The 19,883-nt window shown below is 43.7% G+C and overlaps 1 protein-coding gene across 2 annotated transcripts in view; it reads left to right on the forward strand.

The window, feature by feature from the left end:
* Positions 1–462: 462 nt before the first annotated feature.
* TBC1D17 (TBC1 domain family member 17) overlaps positions 463–19,883 on the forward strand; it is a 47,515-nt gene continuing 28,094 nt past the window's right edge. Inside the window, exons 1-9 of one of the 2 annotated variants that reach the window (XM_069947229.1) lie at positions 463–619; positions 2,456–2,554; positions 4,365–4,439; positions 4,802–4,922; positions 9,209–9,413; positions 16,521–16,632; positions 17,037–17,201; positions 17,401–17,532; positions 17,736–17,839. In XM_069947229.1, the coding sequence (XP_069803330.1) occupies positions 599–619; positions 2,456–2,554; positions 4,365–4,439; positions 4,802–4,922; positions 9,209–9,413; positions 16,521–16,632; positions 17,037–17,201; positions 17,401–17,532; positions 17,736–17,839 (1,034 nt within the window). In that variant the 5' untranslated portion in view covers positions 463–598. Of the gene's footprint in view, positions 620–840; positions 936–2,455; positions 2,555–4,364; positions 4,440–4,801; positions 4,923–9,208; positions 9,414–16,520; positions 16,633–17,036; positions 17,202–17,400; positions 17,533–17,735; positions 17,840–19,883 lie in introns of those variants that run through there. The other variant, XM_069947230.1, reaches the window with a different exon arrangement.

The following is a 19,883-nucleotide window of genomic DNA, read 5'->3' on the forward strand; positions in this document are numbered from 1 at the left end:
CAACCTGTAGTCCTGCAGCTCTTGCAAAACTACAACTCCCAGCATGCCCCGGCAGATGTATTTTTTTGCAACAGCTGGAGAATCATAGGTTAGAGATCACCGCACCCCTTTTTTCAGGGGTGTAAAACTCGCGGCCCACCAAAACTACAATTCCCATCATGCCTGGTAAGCCAAAGCTATAGCTCTGACTGTCCAGGCATGATGGGAATTGTAGTTTGGCCACACCTGGAAGGCCGCGAGTTGGACACCACTTAGCTGAACTGCGTGGTAGGACTCATTCTGTCCCGGAACCTATTAGTGTAGTTAAAGTTTTATCGAAACGTTTAGTATGTTGCACCCTAGTGCGACACAGGGTGAAAATCCCCAAGTCTACCACAAGAAACGCCCCTTTCTGCAGAATAGCTCCGCCCTCACACCCGGCTGGTCACATGGGCATGACGTTACCAGAGGTCCTTTATCTCTCCATTCTGGCTTATTCCGACGGCGAACAAGCGTCCAAGGGGCGGGCTGTAACTATGGCAACAGCCTAGATGAGGGCGTGACCTGTCACACGGGCGGAAGTGACGTAGTGAACGCGGAAGTTTTGGAGTGGCTGGTCATGGAGTCTGATGGTTACAAGGTGAGTTCTGGGATTCGGCACCGACTATGTAGACTTGTGCGGTCTCGGTGATCGGCGGAGGGACCGAGGACATGGCGAGGCTCAGACTGGTGAACGTTTATCTCTCTCCGGGGGAGATAGCGGGGATGCGATGGCGTCCATTGAACGCTAGATGGAGCTGTGGAGGTGTGGAAATTGCTGTCTGCTGTATATAATCAGGTGACCCAGTGTCTTGTGATCGCTGCTTGGTGAAAATGGTGACGAATGATGCAAAGTAACACATTTACCTCAGACTGAGTGAGGATGTGGCGTGTTGTGTCCTCTCAGTCATCAGATGGTACAAGGCACTGGCCTGCTGCAGGCAGCACATGATGGGAGTTGTAGTAGTAACATCGGGGGAGTGCTGGGTTACACAATTGTGTTCCATTAGTGCAAACATTTCAAGATGTCTGCTTGCTGTCAGTAAATAGAAGCATTGTTACCAACCAAAGGCTGAAAGTGTGTCCTGATGAAGTCCAGGAGGATTAAAGGGGAACTCAATCCGAAAATTTATTGTTTTCAAATCAACTGGTGTCAGAAAGTTAGGGTGCCTTTACACAGAGAGATTTATCTGACAGATTTGTGAAGCCAAAGCCAGGAACAGACTACAAACAGGTCATAAAGGAAAGACAGATTTCTCCCCTTTTCAAATCCATTCCTGGCTTTGGCTTCAAAAATCTGTCAGATAAATCACTCTGTGTAAAGGCGCCCTTAAAGGGAACCAATCAGCGTGATTGGGCTGCTCTGACGCCCAGCTGCAGCGTACAGGTCTATGCAGCTCCCTTAGCATCTGAGCAGCAGCTGCCGGGGGAAAAAAAAGTGTTTTTTTGAGTCGGATAAGGGGCATCATCTTGTCACCTGTGCGGGTAGCTGTCTGTGAGTAGTCATGGCGCAAAGGCCACTAATTGGTCTCTGCCTGTCAGTCATCCCGGCAGAGAGTCATGACTAGTTGCCGCTACCCTCCCAGATGACTAGCGGCCACCCCTCTCCTGGCGGCATAATAAAACGCCTTTTTCCCCTTTGTAAAGCTATCACCACAGACGCGTCTGGTATGCTCCACTAGCTGCAAAGTAGATCAATACTGTGCCGCTGGGAACAACACAAGCAATTGTGCTGATTGGGTCCCATTAAAGTTTTGTAAGTCACAAGCCTTCAAGTACTTATCAGCTGCTGTATGTCCTGCAGGAAGTGGTATTCTTTCCAGTGTGGAGAGCAGGAGAGGTTTTTTATGGGGATTTGCCACTGCTCTGTACAGTTCTGGTCACGGTCAAGGGTGTCAGCAGAGAGCACTGTGTCCGACTCAAAAAAATACCCCACTCACTGCAAGACATACAGCAGCTGATTAGTACTGGAAGACAAGATATTTCTAAATAGAAGTCATTTACTTGCCATATAACTTGCTGTCATCAGTGTATTAAAAAATATTTTTTCCTCCAGAGTACCCTTAAATTTTGTTGTAACTGATCTACAATACCACACACAGAGGACAAGTGTCACTGTTTCTGCTGAGCTGAGCATACTTAGCCAGAGAGGACCCCTGTTCCTGGTGTTGGTGGGCACCCCACTGGCCCTGGTTATCATTGCTAATGTTATTGATTGATTAGCTGGATTAGCATTAGTATATGTCTATATTCTGTCTGTGGATTGTAGATTAGAATTCTATCTGCCCTCTTGCACTGAACTTTTGGTGGTGATGTCCTTATATATACAGTGGGGTTAATCAGAACTGCAGTGTAAAGCATGGCAGACAGAACAGACTCCTTACCCAGTGATGCTTCCTTTATAAAAGATTTATTTCTTCCTTCCTTTTTCTTATAGATCGTGTTTGAAAAACATGGAGTCTTCCTACATACCAGTGCTAAAAGACAGAATGATCAGGATTCCATGATCCCGGGGGTGATCCGTCTCATAGAGAAGGTAAATGACGTATTAGAGGCTTATTTTTCTTATCTTCTGACTGCAGTGATATGGGGTTATTACTGAAGTCTCTATACATTTTATACACATGGCGGGCTAACCTTCCACTTGCAGTCTGGGGACTTCCCCAGGGAGGTAGGGGTTGGGCGTTATGGATTTTCACTGCCTGACTCCTTTGTTGTCGGACAGATAAGCTGCCGCCAGAACAGTCTGCAGTTTATCCCTCTACCGTAGAGAACTCGGGAACTTTCATGCGTTACTGTGTATGGGGAGGACGGTAGGGATAACTGTTATCCTTTGTCTGTTAGTTATTGACGCTGTATGGCTACCTTTAAAGTGACTGTACCACCAGGCCCAGGCTGAAGCACTGGAGGCGGGCCGCCCCACCCTTAGTGGGAAGAAACCCCAGCCCCTCCATGACGTGACTCTATTAGAATCAATGGAACCCTATCCTAGAGGGGCTAGGGTTTCCTCCCACTAAGGATGGTCGGCCCACCTCCATTGCTTCAGCCTGGGCCTGGTGGTACAGTCACTTTAAGGTCACTAGCAACTCCATAGGGGGGACCTTAAAGGATATGTCCATCTTTGCAACTTTATTTTTTTAATTTCTTAATTGCATCTAAAATAAAAAGTGAAGCAATTTTACAAATATTTCTTTCATTAAAGCGGTAGTCCACCAAAAAATTTTTTCTTTCAAATCAACTGGTGCCATAAAGTGCCAGAGATTTGTAATTCACTTGTATTAAAAAATCTTAAGTCTTCCAGTACTTATTAGCTGCTGTGTGTCCAGCAGGAAGTGGTGTTTTCTTTCCTGTCTGACCCCGTGCTCTCTGTTGCCTCCTCTGTCCATGTCAGGAACTGTCCAAAGCAGGAGCAAATCCCCATAGAAAACCTCTCCTGCTCTCCAGACTGGAAATAATACAACTTCCTGTTGGGCATACAGCAGCTGATAAGTACTGGAAGGCTTGAGATTTTTTAATAGAAGTAAATTACAAATCTCTGGCACTTCATGGTAGCAGTTGATATGAAAGAAAAAATTTTTTGGTGGACTACCCCTTTAAGAATATGGTAACATTTGTTGTATACAGCTCTTGTGCAGACCTATGTGTATCCATGGTAACAGACAGCAAAAAAACCCTCTGCAGTCTGATCCCGCAGTCTTTCACTCTACCATGTTTCCATAACCAGATTGTTAGGATGCCTATACACCTTCAGCCAGACAATCATTTTAATGAAAGTTTATCTCTCCTCCCCTTCTCCCCATACACATGAATCTTCCCTGTGTAAGGGGTAAGCTGCAACCAGATTGACCTCCGAGAACAATCTACCATGCCTGACCCTATTCTCCCCCACAGACACCTTATACTGTCGGCTGAACCTGCCTTATGCAATCACACAGGGAGAGCAGTAATCTGAGGAGTGAAGCTCTCAGCCGGGCCCTTCTCCCAGCTCTATCTAGCTATTAGTAGGCATCTAAACAGTTCGTTGCGACCAGTTGAAAGTTTCTTTTAAATCGTACCCATCATTGTTCAGTCTTTTAGACACCACCTGCCCACGGAACATTGGGTTGCTGTGGAAATTATAAAGCGTCTGTGAGTTCCGTGCACGACTCCTATTCTTCTTAATAAAGCTTGTGCATGGAACTAACCCACACTTGGGACGTTTCCATGGCAACCCGAACTTGCGACAATTTAGAAGACTAAACCGTAACAGGTACGGTTTAAAATGTCAGTAACTCTGGCTGGTTCTAGGTGTTAAGGGGAGGGTTAACGGTCACTACATATAAGATTTTTTTCTTTTTCGTTTCTAGTCATCGGATGTGCTCCTTCAGTGGATTCCCATAGATGAAGATGGAGATGTGGCACAAATTCACTATTCTAAGAAAGTAAGGACAATTCGTGCTGCCAATCCTCAGCTGGTAAAGTCACGCTCCTGCTGGGAGGTCACAAGCACTGGCAATAAGTGGTGCTTCCTATATATAATGGGGGAGATTTATCAAACAGGGTGTAAAGGGAAACCAGTTGCCCCTAGAAACCAATCAGATTCCACCTTTCATTTTCCAAAGAATCTGTGAGAAATGAAAAGTGGAATCTGATTGGTTGCTAGGGGCAACTGGGCCTGTTTCACTTTACACCCTGTTTGATAAATCTCCCCCCATGTCTCAATGTGCATTGGTAGATGCTGTAGTGACACAGTGTGTTCTGTAACAGTAGGTTTACAATATTGATCAGTTTTCTCATTGTACAGGAGTCTCCGGGCAGTGAGGCGTGCCGGGCAGAGGATGACATGTTTGACCCTGGATATGAACCGGACTGGGCCGTTATCAGCACCGTAGGAACCAAAGTGCGTCCACAGGAAGATCTGTCAGGTGGGCAAATGCTTCTGTTTCTTAAAGTGGGCACCATGCTGTCTTGTGTGGCATGAGATGAACCGTTTTTGATAAGTGGGAGTGGCTTCTGGATTTGCGAGCAAGGCTGCCATATTTGTAAACGTATCACACCATTTTTGTTGTGCAGAACGACCGTGTGGTTTACATCAATTAGATCAATTAGGGGTTCAAAACTATTGTGTTTTTTCTGTTAAATCATGGATGTCTTTAAGTAACTTTTTACATGTCATCAGACAAGTGAAGTGTTACTGACCACAGCGGGTCTCGTACCTGATGCCCCCTACAATCCCAAGATTCTCCACCCTGTGTGCATCTGGGAAGTATGCCTTCAGAGACCAGGGGGGGCCGATACCCTACTGTGATCACAGCACATGGGCAAAGCCATACCCGCATATAATTTTCAATATGTACATGCTCTTGCTGCACTGTGCAGCTATTGGACATCGCATGTTGGTGCAGGCAGTGATTGCAGCTTGGTACTCGCTCTCCCACGTCACTGAAGGTATATGTGTACAGGGTGGAAGTAAGGTATCTGGGTGCAAAGATAATGCTAATTCTAACCCCCAGTCAGCACCTTAAAGGGGTTATCCAGGATTAGAATAAGCATGGCTACTTTCTTGCAAAAACAGTTCCTCTCCCTGTCCTCAGGTTGTGTATAGTATTAAAATTCAGCTCCATTCACTTTAATAGAACTGAGCTGCAAAACTTGCACCCAAACTGAGGACAGGGGCGACGTTTTTTTTTATAAATTTAAATTGTTGTGGTGGTCAGTGGCCTACTTCCAGTGTAGTTCCAATAATAATAAGTGTCCATTTGAGCAAGAAACCTGACTTGGTCTAACACCAGACATTTAAAACATCAGATATAAGGACACAAGGACTGGTCATGGGGTGGGAGAGCGCTGCCTTTTTAAATCAGGTTAAAAAACAAAACAAAATGGGAGTCTCGTACTAAATGCACAGGCACTGAAGTTCACCTCATCTTAGATGTCCTGTGCAAAATCCATCACGTATGCTGCAAAAAATTCATATTTCAGAAACTCGACAGTTTTCGTTATTCTTTCCAATCTGTAGCAAGTGTTCAATGACTCACACAGGCTCATCAGGGACTCAGTCAGTGATTCCATTCTCATCTATTCTATTTATAAGTGTTGTGTTCATGATACATGAGACTTCTATAGAGGAGATCATTCTGGCATTTCTATTAGATGTCCTATAGATGAAAGTGTGTGGGCAAATATACAATGTGACTCAATAATGCATGCTACATGGAAACTCAGCAAAAGCGATATTTACAGTCTATAGAAGGTGCCAAAAAAGGGGGAGAAATCCACCCATTACGTATAATAATTCCTACCAATAAGATCAGCTCGCATGAAGAAATCTGTGCTGAGATTAGACAATAAAAAGAAAAGGTTGTTTGTTATATACAGGGAGATGCCCAAAATTATCAAACCTTGTTAATATGTATTAATACACAGACACCTCCTTGTGCGCTTGTTTGGTCTAAATGCTTTCTGTGTGATGGATTTGCAGAACTTGGTGTACACTGCTAAGCCCTGCTTAGGTAGGTTTTGTATCTATGAATAAGGACCAGCCGGACAGAACCATGTCAGATTGTGTGCTTTTATTATTCTTGTATTGTTTTTTTTCTTTGGACATTTTTATAGATTTTATGGAATTTCAGTAAATGCATTTCATATGGAGATGCTGACCTACTCCAGATTGGCTTTAGCCCAGCTTAGATCTTGTGCATGCGCAGTGAGTGTAAGAATTGGAAATGATGGCAGCTCCTAAGTGGGGTCTGAGCAGAGCAATGTGCAAGGCTCTGGCCCCACCTCTTTACCCCTTGGACCATCAATATAACATCAGTTTTATGGAAATAAAAACATAAGGTCAATATTCAGAGGTATGACTGTAATGCATTAGGATGTATAGTACAATGTCAGCATTTTTTGGGTAACAGAGATAGAAACAGACACAATACTTGCTGTTCCCAGGAAGGGGCCCCAGAAAACAAAACCATGGATCAATAATAAATCTGTACAGAATGGAGATCAGTTGTATAATATTAATGCCGCCCACAGTACCCAGAAAAAAAATTATATCACTTATCTAAAAAAAAAAATTCTGTGGAATTTATTAATATTGCGCCTTATTGTACAACTAATCTCTTTTGTACTTTTATTACTGATCCTTTTGGATTGTGTTTTTTTTTCATTATTATTATTATTATTATTTTTTTTTAGGATGGATCTTTGTAGTGATTGACTTGGTGATATTATGCGTGCCTCTTCCTGTATATAACTAGCCACCTTTTTTTCTCTTTATTTGTCATTTTGTTTTAATGAAAGTAAGTAATAAGACTTTGTTGGGTCCTTTGGCAAAGTAATATTCCTACATTGTTTAGTCCATTTTATGTCCTTCCCACAAGACTGAAATTGACACCTCAGAGATTTGAGTGTGTGGTGTGTAGAGTTACAGAAAGTGTGATACCTTCTATAAATCTGTATACCAGTCAGCCCACTCTAAGGTAATCTGATCAGCATTGTGTAGGCACAGCACTCCGTTAAAGGGAACAAACCAGCACAGTTGTGCCAACATGGTTCCCAGCTGCCTAGTATAGATGTACTGTTCCCTGAGGCCACCAGCCACGTCTGTGGCGTTAGCTTTATATTGCAGGAAAAAGTAGTTTTATACCAGTGCACAAGGCTGGGAGAGGGGTGGCAACTTGTCATCTGGGTAGGGAGCCTCCCTTGACTAGTCTTGGCTCTCTGCCTGTCAGCGTGCAGTGCGGAGATGAATGAATGAGTACTGAAAAAGAAGTGGCGTGGTGGGCACCGCATATCACAAAAATGGAGTAAATCGAGGTGCAAAAATAGCTAGTCAAAAATAGGAATCAATAACAGAGAAAAAGCGACTAGACTATACACAAGCAAATGCACAATCAGGAATACGAGAATCTCGACTTTCGACTTCTAGACTTTTGAGAATTCGAAACCAAAACACTACTAAAACCTCTCTCTCCCTGCTGCAAGATCTCTCCCTGGCTAGGTTGAAAGCTCATCTGCGGTCGAGAGACAGGAGCCAAGTATTTAAGATTCGAGGTCATGTGGTTCAGCCATCCAATGGGGGTAGACGCCGTTTTCGCGCTGCGTGCGTACTCCCAGGGTCCCTCACGGCCTTCCTGCATGGGGATTGGATTAAAAAAAGCGCCAACTGTGACGGGAGCAGTGGCGTAGCTACCATAGAGGCAGTGAAGGCGGATGCTATGGGGCCCATGGAGGGAGGGAAGATAAGAGCCTTCTGTGTTCTTTTGCTTAACCCCTTATTTACTGCAATGTGTAAGTGACCCAGTGTTCTCTAACATGCTGCAAAACAAAAAAAGGGTTAATACAGAAGACAATTAGCTCTCTTCCTGACTACTCTGATAACCTCTGACCTCTGTTCTCTGAGTTCCTGCAGAGGTCAGGGGTTATCAGTGCAGGAGTAGCCAAGGAGAGAGCTAATTGTCTTCTGTATGAACCCTTTTTTGTGTTGCAGCATGTAAGAGAACACTGGGTCACTTACACACTGCAGATTCTGCCTCTGGCCACAAGAGAATTTTTTTTTTTGGCCATATCACCGAGTATGTATGTATGTATGTATATATATATATGTGTGTGTGTGTGTGATGGGAGGGCTTTCGAATGTTTTCCGTATATACGCTTCACTACTCGATTGAATTCGAATCTTTCAAATACCACAATATTCGATCGAATACCTACTTGATTGAATCGTATTCGCTCATCTCTAGTTTTGAATGTTGTTCTACCTGGATACTGTCTGAGACATGTTTTGATTGGTCAGGATCTGGGTGTTTAGGCCCTCACCCGACGTAGATTCGGGAGAAGCACTCGGCTAAATGTTTCACTCCATAGCTGGCTTCTTTTTACCTCTTGCAGGAGATGGTCCCTATTGTAAGTCTATAGAGACCATATTCACAGCAAGCAGGGGAGTGAAGCACTTAGGTGAATGGTTCTCCTTGTACTGTCTTACAATCAGGGAGGGTCTTACACCTCCACCCCAACTGATCAAAACTTTTGACTTGTTCCAAGGTTTTTGTCCCCCCCCCCCCCCAATGTCTTCTGAGCCCCTTTCTGTACTATATCACCTGCAGACTCCCAACATGTCAGCACCATCCAGATGCATTTGGGCCTATCATAAAGAACAGCAGCTAAATGTTGTACAGCTTATCACTTATTCCTTTTGGTTTTCCCTCCACAGACGTGAAAACTGGGAATCGTGAAAAGTGGGCCTTCTCCCTCAGTCTGTCAGAACTGAAATCTGTACGCAAAAGCAAGCCAGGCCTGAGCTGGTCCTATCTAATATTTATCACCAAGGAGGGGGTGTCCTTCCAAGCTCTTCACTTCCATCAAGGTGGAACCAAAGCTCTGCTGAAGGCTCTTCGGAAATACGTCATCTTGGCCGTGTGAGTGGTTAAACCGCGCCATTTATCATATGTCAGATTTCTTAGTAAGGGGCATGGCTGAAAGCTTGGATTTTGTAGTTGGAGACCTATTTTCCTTTAGGCCATGTTCACACAACATAAGTAAAGTATTAATCACGGCTGTGTTACAAATCAGCAACAATGGCCGTGATTAATACTTTACTTATGTTGTTTGAAGGACATCTCCGGCCAAAAGTATTTTTTAATATGTTATTATTTATGGAAAGACAAATTTTTTATGTACATTAATTATGGGAAATGCATGTGAGCAGAGAGCGGCGGCCGGGCAGTGAGTTAGTGGCGGGATAGTTTGAAGTTTGAAGCTGGAAGGAGGGGGAGCGGAGGGGGCATGATGAAGCCCTTGTGTGAGGAGCGGCGCGGCCGGCGGCAGAGATGTCATGGGGATAGCACAGGTACTACTCCCCCATCATCTGCTCATACTATGAGCAGATGATGGGAGTAGTAGTACTGTGTATATGTCTCCAGCACCGAGCAGGGAGGGAGAGGGGAGGTAGTTAGATGCATAGGCACCTCTCTCCCTCCCTGCTCGGTGCCCTCCAAATGTATTGATTGAACACATTTATGGATTACTTTGGGGAGCAAGGAGGCTTTCTCCCCAAAGTATTCCATCAATGTATTCAATCAAAAACGTACTGTACATTACATTTTTACATACACATCAATTGAATCCATAGAGTGTCCAGCAGGTGCGCACTAGATATAGAAGTCATTGGTACTCATTGACTTCTATATATAGTGTGCCCCCTGCTGGACACTCCATAGGAATTACAAGTGATTCGTGACGTCACGGTTTTGGACAGAATTCTAACACTCAATGATCTACTAAATTAAGGGAAATAGCAGTATATATGCATTTCCCATAATTAATGTACATTTAGAAATTTCCATAAGTAATAACATGGAAAAAAAAAAAAAACTTTTGGACGGACTTCTCCTTTAATAATTTACTTATATTGTGCTGCAGCTGAGGGAATCCTGGCCGGAGTGTATACACTCAGTCCGGGATCGCACCGCAAAAAGCTGCCATTTCAGTTTTTTGCAGCCACTATTTATCGAATAGTGGCCGCAGAGAACCTGTCAGTTCACAAAATGGCTCTGGCCGCACGCTCCATTGTGTGCAGCCAGTGTCTTACGCCATGTGAACATTGCCTTACACAGCAATAGGTTTTTAGAATTTTAGAGATGTAGCATATCCACAATTTACTAGGAGTCTTCAGTGGCTAAAACATCAATGCTTGTCCACCTCTACGTTCTGTGTCTGTCTGTCTCACTAGTGAAAAGGCTGAAAAGTGATGACTATTCTCCCAATAGGTGGAGGCAAGAGGAAATTTAGGGCAAATCTCAAATATTTAGGCTGGGTTCACACTACGTATATTTCAGTCAGTATTGTGGTCCTCATATTGCAACCAAAACCAGGAGTGGATTAAAAACACAGAAAGGCTCTGTTCACACAATGTTGAAATTGAGTGGATGGCCGCCATATAACAGTAAATAACTACCATTATTTCAATATAACAGCCGTTGTTTTAAAATAACAGCAAATTTATATATTAAATGGCGGCCATCCACTCAATTACAACATTGTGTGAACAGAGCCTTTCTGTGTTTTCAATCCACTCCTGGTTTTGGTTGCAATATGAGGACCACAATACTGACTGAAATATACGTAGTGTGAACCCAGCCTTAGAGAGAATAAACTGAGATCAAGCTTCTTTAGTTCGCTTGTCAGCTTTATTGTGGTGGCAGGGACATGGTTAACAGACAGCAAAAGCAGCTCTGGAGGATTGCACCACACACCAAAAAGGCTCTGTATGCAGCTCCCTGTCACTCCCTGGAGGGGGTTGTTTTCCATGTTTTACACTATAACTTGCCTTCCTTTTTTAAGAAGCAGCACTGCCCTCATCTATGGCTTGTACCTGGTACTGGAGGTCATATACATAGACATTTATGGGGCTAAGCTACAATACCACACACACTGGGGATAGCTTTGGTAGAAAGCCATATTGTTCTAGTATTAGACCCCTTCAACCCTCTGTGCCACATACATACACCGCAGTGGGGTGGTATAATACGAGCCCATGCATCATATCTCTCTCAGACGACAGTGTGAGTTTTAGGCAGGTGGATAAACCTGGCACAATGTGTCTCCATGGGAACAGAGTACAAACAAACCTCAATGTAGTCTGATTCCCTTATATTTGTTCTCTACCGTATGTTCTAACAGGTGTATGTACGCAGAAAGTGAGGGACAAATGTAAGGAAGCATGAGGCTTCAAGACAGTAGAACACTACCTACAGTTTTTCACCAATGTCACAAAAGTCAAAAACGATCATGAAAGTGGTTTAGTGATATAAAAAGTTCCTTTATATTTTATGTCTATATAGTAGGCTCTTAAGTTAGACCGGATACTATTAACTACATAAAAGTTTTAATATGCACTACTTGATCCAGTTCACATATATGATATATCAGTAATTTAAAGTAAGATAGCCGCCACAAGCCCGCCAGTAGAAGTGTGTGTGTATATATATATATATATATATATATATATATATATATATATATATATATATATATATATATATATAGTGTGTGTGTGTATGTATATATATATATATATATATATTATACACACACACACACACACACATATATATATATACATACAAGGTTACTTATGTAACTGGAGCAGAGGCCACTTCATTTTACTTCCTGTGTAAGATATAAACTGTCCATGCTCACAGTCATTATGTTTAGCAAACCACTACGGCTACAAACTATCAAACTATCCAAATAATAACAAACAGAATTATTTGAAACAGACTACTAATGTAATACAGAAATCTGGTGAGAGCCCTTCTGAGCCACTTACTGACTGTTGGTATCTATGAATATCAGGTCTATATTATGTTTTTATGTTTTTTGTTTTTTTTTTATATCTGTTTTGTTTTACTTTTAGGCTATGTTCACACGCTATACTTTTTAGAAACGAACATCCGTTGTTTTTAATTAATACAACGGCCGTTCTTTTCATAATGCAATGAAATGCATTGAAGTCAATGCAAACAACGGCCATTGTTTCACACAATGTATTGAACAACTGTCGTTGTTTGGCTACGGTCATCAAAATAATTTTCATGCCATTGTCTATAGACTTCAATGCAATTTTTGATTTGAAACAATGGCCGTTGTTTATACATAGTGGGAACGTAGCCTAAATGGTTTTTTTTTTAAATTACTGATATATGTGAACTAACTAGTTTAAGTAGTGTATATTAAAACTTTTATTCAGTTAATAGTATCTGGTCCAACTTCTTGAGAGCCTACTATATAGACCAGCTTTAGCTTTGGCTGTCCAGGCATGATGGGAGTTGTAGTTTTGCAACAGTTGGAGGGCTGAAGCTTCCCTCCCCCTTATAATCACATGTGCCATTTCAGTTATTTCGGGTGCAAAGACAAGTAGTGCACTGTATTTTTGAGAGGGGCTGTATTTCCTTATCTTTAAACACCATCCCTGAACACACACACACACACACACACACACCACAATTTCCTTTTTATTTTAGTTTTATTTGGTAATAAGAAAAGATTGGTGTAGGTACACACAGCCTGTACAGTAGTCATCGCTGCCATACAGATGTGGGTATTATATGCAAAGGCGTCCGCCTTCGGGTAAACCGAGGGATATGCATATCAGTAGCGGGAGTAAGAAAGGCGATCCTCCTCCTTTAGGTGAAACGCGATACCTACGTTTTTTTCTTCTTGCGTTATTATATTCCAGTTGCTGGAATAAGATGACATTTCCTCCTCTGCTCCACTTACCTTGGGAGACCGCATCTTAGATCCATCAATACTGAAAGTGAGGAGACAGCATAGCGGTAATAGACATCATTGAGTGGTCCTATTTGTTTTCCTGTCTATTATTTATGAGGCTCATCTCGTCATAACCAAATGCTACGGTTTCACTTACTACGACTACTGCCGAAACCTGCGGGATGCTGACAGATGCTGAGTCCGAGCTATTAGGATTTCTTGGGTATTGTTAAATTGCTTCTCAAGTGCCTGATCAGAGGATTCTCCTCTTATTTTATTAGCTGTATCCGTATAATGACATTATAGGGGGATTTCTCACCAAAAATAGGATTATATTGTTGGGAGGCCCGCCTTTCAGACTCGGTACATCCCATGGATAGGCTATAAATGTTGTTGTGTTTTCTTTTTGTTTTTTTTTAAACTTTTGCTTCAGCTTCTTATATGAACATGTATACAATTTAAATGGGTAATATGGGGACACTATAGCAAGGATGTGATACAGGCAGGTTACACGTAGCCTTGCAGCTTGTTTGAAAAGTAGGCTGCTCTGGTGACCTTTCTAGCTTGACTAAAACGCTGTCATGTTCTAAGGCTTTTAATATTAAGCTGTTTCAAGGGAAAGCTACCTCCAAAAGATGGCGGTGTCAGAGAGCTGCTCTGCATATTCTTCATATCCAACACTGTAACACCCCCTCAGGTTTTGCACAAATTGATGTTAGCCTCTCAGGTCCTAGACCACCTACATTACAGATCCCCTCTTCTGTGTTTGCACAGAATACAGGCTAGGCTCCAACCATTAACTTGGAAACAACTGTAAACTAGATAGGAAGCCTACAAAAGGCAAAACTGGTAACCCCCCCCCCCCCCCCCCCCCCCTATAAAATATAAGTCTATAATGTAAAAAAGATAAATAATATATACTTGGCTCATGGGGATCCTCAAGTGGGCCTAGGACAAAACAATGAGGACCAGTTACTACAATATAAGGCCCATGTGGTTCAACATAGAGCACTCCACAATGGTTTTCTAAAAGCTTGTTTCTAGCCATCTGTTTCAGAGAGGGTGACGCATGGCAGTGTTTATAGGGGTAGTCTGGTGAAAAAGAAATGTCTTCAAATCAACTGGTGTCAGAAAGTTTTACATATTTGTAAATTACTCTCTGCTGCCACCTCTGTCCATGTGAGAAACTGTCCAGAGCAGTAGCAACTCCCCATAGAAAACCTCTCCTGCTCTGGACAGTTCCTGACATAGGGTGGGTTCATACTGAGGAATTCTTAAAATGTCAGCGGAATTCCGCAGTATGTCCGCGCGGACATGTCACTTCTTTCGTCGGATAGCGGAATACGCCGGCCCATAGAATGGTGTCTATGGAGCCGGCGGAAAGGCGCGCTTTCATTATCCGCGAGAATTCCTCAGTATGAACCCACCCATAGACAGAGGTGGCAGCAGAGAGCACTGTTTTAGACTGAAAAAGAATACACCACTTCCTGTAGGACATACAGCAGCTGATAAGTACTGGAAGACTTGAGATTTACATTTTTTTTTTTTTTTTTTTTTTTTTTTTTTTTTACGAATCTGTTAACTTTCTGACACCAGTTCATCTGAAAAGTATTTTCTTTCATCATAGTACCACTTTGAATCAGACTTTGTCATGCATTACATAACCAGGGAACCCTTAAGTTTATTTTATTTATTTGAGATTGTTCTCCCTTTACTCCCATTCGGCAAGCCGTGACTCCAGCAATCCATGCTCTGACATTGACTCTTTATAGCGCTGTCTGTGTCATCACTATCCCCATATCTGCTGATGAGGAGGAGGCCATGGTCCTTGGTCTGATTTGTGCTGCAAGGACACAATACCCGGGGCAGGGGATGATCTCATCACTAGTGGAGCTCTCTAGCTATTAGGGATAATTGCATTGTCAGTCAGTTCAGCAACATTGTGCAAACCTGCTACTGCCATTGCCTCCCAGCCAATGATGACTGCCAGTAATGACAGGCACTGTTCTTTATTCCATGGCCGGGCAAGCCATGCCTGCCTCTGGCTCCTATACACCCCCTATTACCAGCCTGGTCCCTCCAGCACTTGCTAATCCACTGAGCATTTGAACTATGTATGCACTCTGCCTCCCTGCTCTTTTATAGGTGTACATAGCTTTCCTAGGTGGCACTCCAGTCTTCATATAACGCACATGACTTTTATTTCAAATGCGGAGTCACAGTGCAAAAATGCATATCATTATGGCAGAAAAACATGGTCTCCAATGCGTTTCAGTTCTCATGGAGCCTTGCTCATGGCAGTCACACTTATAGGTGTAAATGGCTTACCTTATGTCAGAGCACTAGGTATATCGTCCAACAAACCTATTTACAACAATAGAAGGGCACCCATCAATATGAAAGGGCGCCATGTAAATCTTTATTTCCCCATGTTAGTGCTGCATAGGCTTAGGAAAGCATGGCCATTTCTAGAAACCTGGGTGTGGGTTTTACAGCTCAGTTCCATTGCAGTGAATGAAGGTGAACTGCAATACCGCACACAACCTGAGAACAGGGGTCATATCTCTCGGAGGAAAAAGGGGATATGCCACAAAAGGAAATACACGAAATACATTCTCTTTATTAAACATACAAAAAGATATGATTTATTTATGATTTGGCATAAAATAAGACAGACTAGAATGCATAAACATGATTAAAAACACCCAAACACATGGTAGAACCATGCAGTACAAAGGATCTATGGGGCCTACATCACATCATTAGTATTAAGCTCTACAAACCCTCTGACTATAATCAATAAACAATGAAGATATACATAGTACAAAAGGGATATAAAAGTGGTAAGTAAATTTTATCACCATGTCTAGAGGACAAGGTGCAAGACTAAGGCAACCCATAATGCCCTAAGCGTTGCGTCCCACAGGAACTTTGTCAAATTCCTGTAGGACCCAACGCTTAGGGCATTGGTTGGTGTGCTCCTTTTCTTTTGTGGCATACCCCTTTTTTCTTCTTGGGGATATGATTGAAGTTTTGGTATGTTGTAGGACGAACCCTCCTTTAGGTGGGGCAGCCCCCCTCCAGTTTTTGTGTGGTTACTGAGGACCCACTTCAATTTTTCCATAGTTTCATATAGTGACGGTCCAACCTGGAGCAGTGGGGTGGATAGTGTGACTTCTGTAGTAGCATGCCATACATACCCACTTATTCAGTTCAGGCCAGTATATATTTTTGTTATTTACCTTATTGTTCAGGTCTCCAAAGGATTCTCGCCTCTTCTTGGTCTATCCACATGACTCTCATGCCCTCTCCCACTCTTTCGATGAGCTCCAGATGTTTGATGATGGCTCCTCTGACTTGATGTCTGTAAGTTCAGCCTTTACTTCCCCTCTATCTGACTGCGATCTATGATTGGTCCCCTCTATCTGACTGCGATCTATGATTGGTCCCCTCTATCTGACTGTGATCTATGATTGGTCCCCTCTATCTGACTGTGATCTATGATTGGTCCCCTCTATCTGACTGTGACCTATGGTTGGTCACCTCTATCTGACTGTGATCTATGATTGGTCACCTCTGTATGACTGTAATCTATGATTGGTCCCCTCTGACTGTGATCTATGATTGGTCAGCTCTCTATGACTGTGATTTATGGTTGGTCACCTCTGTATGACTGTAATCTATGATTGGTTCCCTCTATCTGACTGTGATTGGTCTAAAAGTGATCTATGATTTGTTTTTATCTTTTTTTTTTTTTTTTTAATCTTTAGAGATTTATTCAAGATCCATATTCTGCAACGTTTGGCAGCTTCTCCAAAGTAACAAATTTTTTCCGTGGAGCTCTGCGGCACCAGGACGGACATAACCACCAAAGACCCTTGTCTGAGATGGCCGTAGGGCTGGAGGATGAACCAGGTTTTGAAGTGATCACCTGTGTGAGTATTCAGGGCCCAGGATTTGTTTTCCATGTATTGAAGGCCGCAATGTGACCCCTGAGGGCTGTGGGATGTATTGAACGAGGTTTGCTAAGTTAAAGGGGTATCATTGGGAGTTCAGCCGGTTAAGTGATATAGAGTCTTGGGTATTGTTATTGTGGGTTTAATCTGTAAACTGACATCCAGAAATCTATTTCAGCAAGTGGAGCTGGGCGAGCGTCCAGTCATAGAGCGCCAGGCACCCGTCAGCGAGCAGGAATGGGAATCCTACATTGATTCTGAAGGTCGAGTGATGAATGTGGATGGCTTGAAGAAGAGGATATTTTCTGGGGTGAGTGGAGCTGCAGAGAAGAGAGCAGCTATGTACACTGCAGCATTCACTGCAGATTGTGGTCAAAGCGTCTGCTGCCTGTATGAACTTCCTTCAATGCACACAAGATGGCGCCATTTCATTAGACTAAATACACTGCAGGTATTGAACGCTGCCAGCAACTATTTAATGAAATGCGCGTTTTGTTTTTTTTTTGCTTTTAGGGCTTGTGTCCAGGACTTCGAAAAGATGCATGGAAGTATCTCCTGGGCTATTATCCATGGGATAGTACAGCAGAAGACAGAAAATCTTTAGTACGGAGGAAAACGTAAGCTTTTCTGCAGATGGCATCATCTAGTGCAGGGGTCCCCAAACTTTTTACACAGCGGGCCAGTTCACTGTTCCTAAGACCATCGGAGGGCCGGACTATAAAAAAGACAACACCCCCCCCCCCCACCGAAGTAAAAGCATCCCTCTCTTTCCACCCCTCACCCAGCGCCCACTCAACCCCTCACTCCCCCCTCAACCAGCCTCCCCTAACTCCCCCTTCACATCCTCAACCAGCCCCCTCACCCCATATACTAATAATGTGTCCCTGCATTGACCCTCATATAGTAATAATACTCCCTGTTGTGCTCTCTATATAGTAATAATGTCCCCCATATAGTTATATTATCCCCCTGCAAAGTCCTCCATATAGTTATATTGCCCCCCTGCATTGCTACAAAAAAACCCCATAAATTACTAACCGGTAATTGCTTTTCCTCGAAGCCCATGACGGCACCCGAGGACCTCTCCATGGGTGCCGTCATAGGGTGAGAGGGAAAATAATTATACTCACCTAATAGTGCCTTTTCTCTCCTCTTCAGCCGGTTAATCGCCGGAGGGATCCCCCAGCAGGTGCAGCGACGTCATCACTGCGCCTGCCGGAGGATCCCTCAGAGATAGTTTCCAGGTTACATCCGGGGCGGGGGGTTGGTGGTCTGTGCGGTGCGGAGGAGGCAGGCGGCCGGGCAGACATCTCACACTGCTCTGGGATAAACTATCTGAGGGATCCTCCGGCAGGGGCAGTGATGACGTCGCTGCACCTGCTGGGGGATCCCTCCGGCGGGGATGTCTGCGGCAGTGTGGATGCGGGGCAGGGGCTGGCGTGATCCGGATGGGGTAGCTCTTTTATTGGTGGTCAGTGAGAGCAGTCTTCTCACTGACCACCAATAAGAGTTGTCCCTTCCGGAAGTGCGGCGGGGGGGGAGGATAAATGGCCTCGGGGGGGGGGGGGGGGGGGGGCGCATGCGGCCCGCGGGCCGTAGTTTGGGGACCCCTGATCTACTGATATGTGTGAGACCCCTAGTGGGCAGTGTGACTGGTGTGGTCTTTGTGCAGTCATTGTCAAACCTGCAGACCTGGTTTTGCTTCTTGTCATTGGGAGAGAAAAAAAAAAAATCACTTTTTAGGTTTTACCTGGGCTGGCACAGTGTCCGACCTGCATAAAAACTGTTGTTGCTAATCAACAATTTAAAAAAAAAGGGAAAGTTAAAATATATCATATATAGCCTGACAAATACCACTCTGTGGGAAAGCTCTTTTCTGATGAATGTACCACACCAAAAGGTATTTGTTTAGTGCATCTAGTAGCTCCATGGAGTGTGTTTTTGTTATTTTTTGTTTGTTTTTTTGGCTAGCTGGAGTTTGAGCCTTTAATATACTGCCCTGCCCTTATAAAGAGCAGTCTATTTGTTTTTCAGACACATTATAGCAGGAATGGAGAGGATGGGAAACACAAGGGGAAAAAGGAGGAGTTTTTACTCACCGTAAACTCTCTTTCTCGTAGTCTTCATTGGGGGACACAGACACCGTGGGTATAGGCTGCTGCCACTAGGAGGCTGACACTAAGAAAAAACAAAACAAGTCGGCCCCTCCCAGCAGGCTATACCCGCCCACTGGCACTGAGCTAATTCAGTAGTGAAAAAGCAGTAGGAGGAGCCGAAACAACCATAAAGAAAAAACAGTCCACACTCAAAATCTGAAAAAAACACCGGCCAACAGGCAACCTTAATCAGACAACAGAGGGTGGGTGCTGTGTCCCCCAATGAAGACTACGAGAAAGAGAGTTTACGGTGAGTAAAAACTCCTCCTTTCTCGTGCGTCTTATTGGGGGACACAGACACCGTGGGACGTCCAAAAGCAGTCCCTTGGGTGGGAAGAGACAGAGTGGAGCTAAGAAGAGGAAGAAGCCACTGCTGCCTGCAAGACCATGCGGCCCAGACTCGCATCGGCCGATGCAAACGTGTCCACACGGTAAAACCTAGAAAAGGTGTGCAGCGAGGACCACGTGGCGGCCTTACAGAGTTGAAGAGCTGAGGCCCCATGAC

Source organism: Dendropsophus ebraccatus, chromosome 12 (assembly GCF_027789765.1).
Source record: "Dendropsophus ebraccatus isolate aDenEbr1 chromosome 12, aDenEbr1.pat, whole genome shotgun sequence".
Taxonomy (NCBI): domain Eukaryota; kingdom Metazoa; phylum Chordata; class Amphibia; order Anura; family Hylidae; genus Dendropsophus; species Dendropsophus ebraccatus.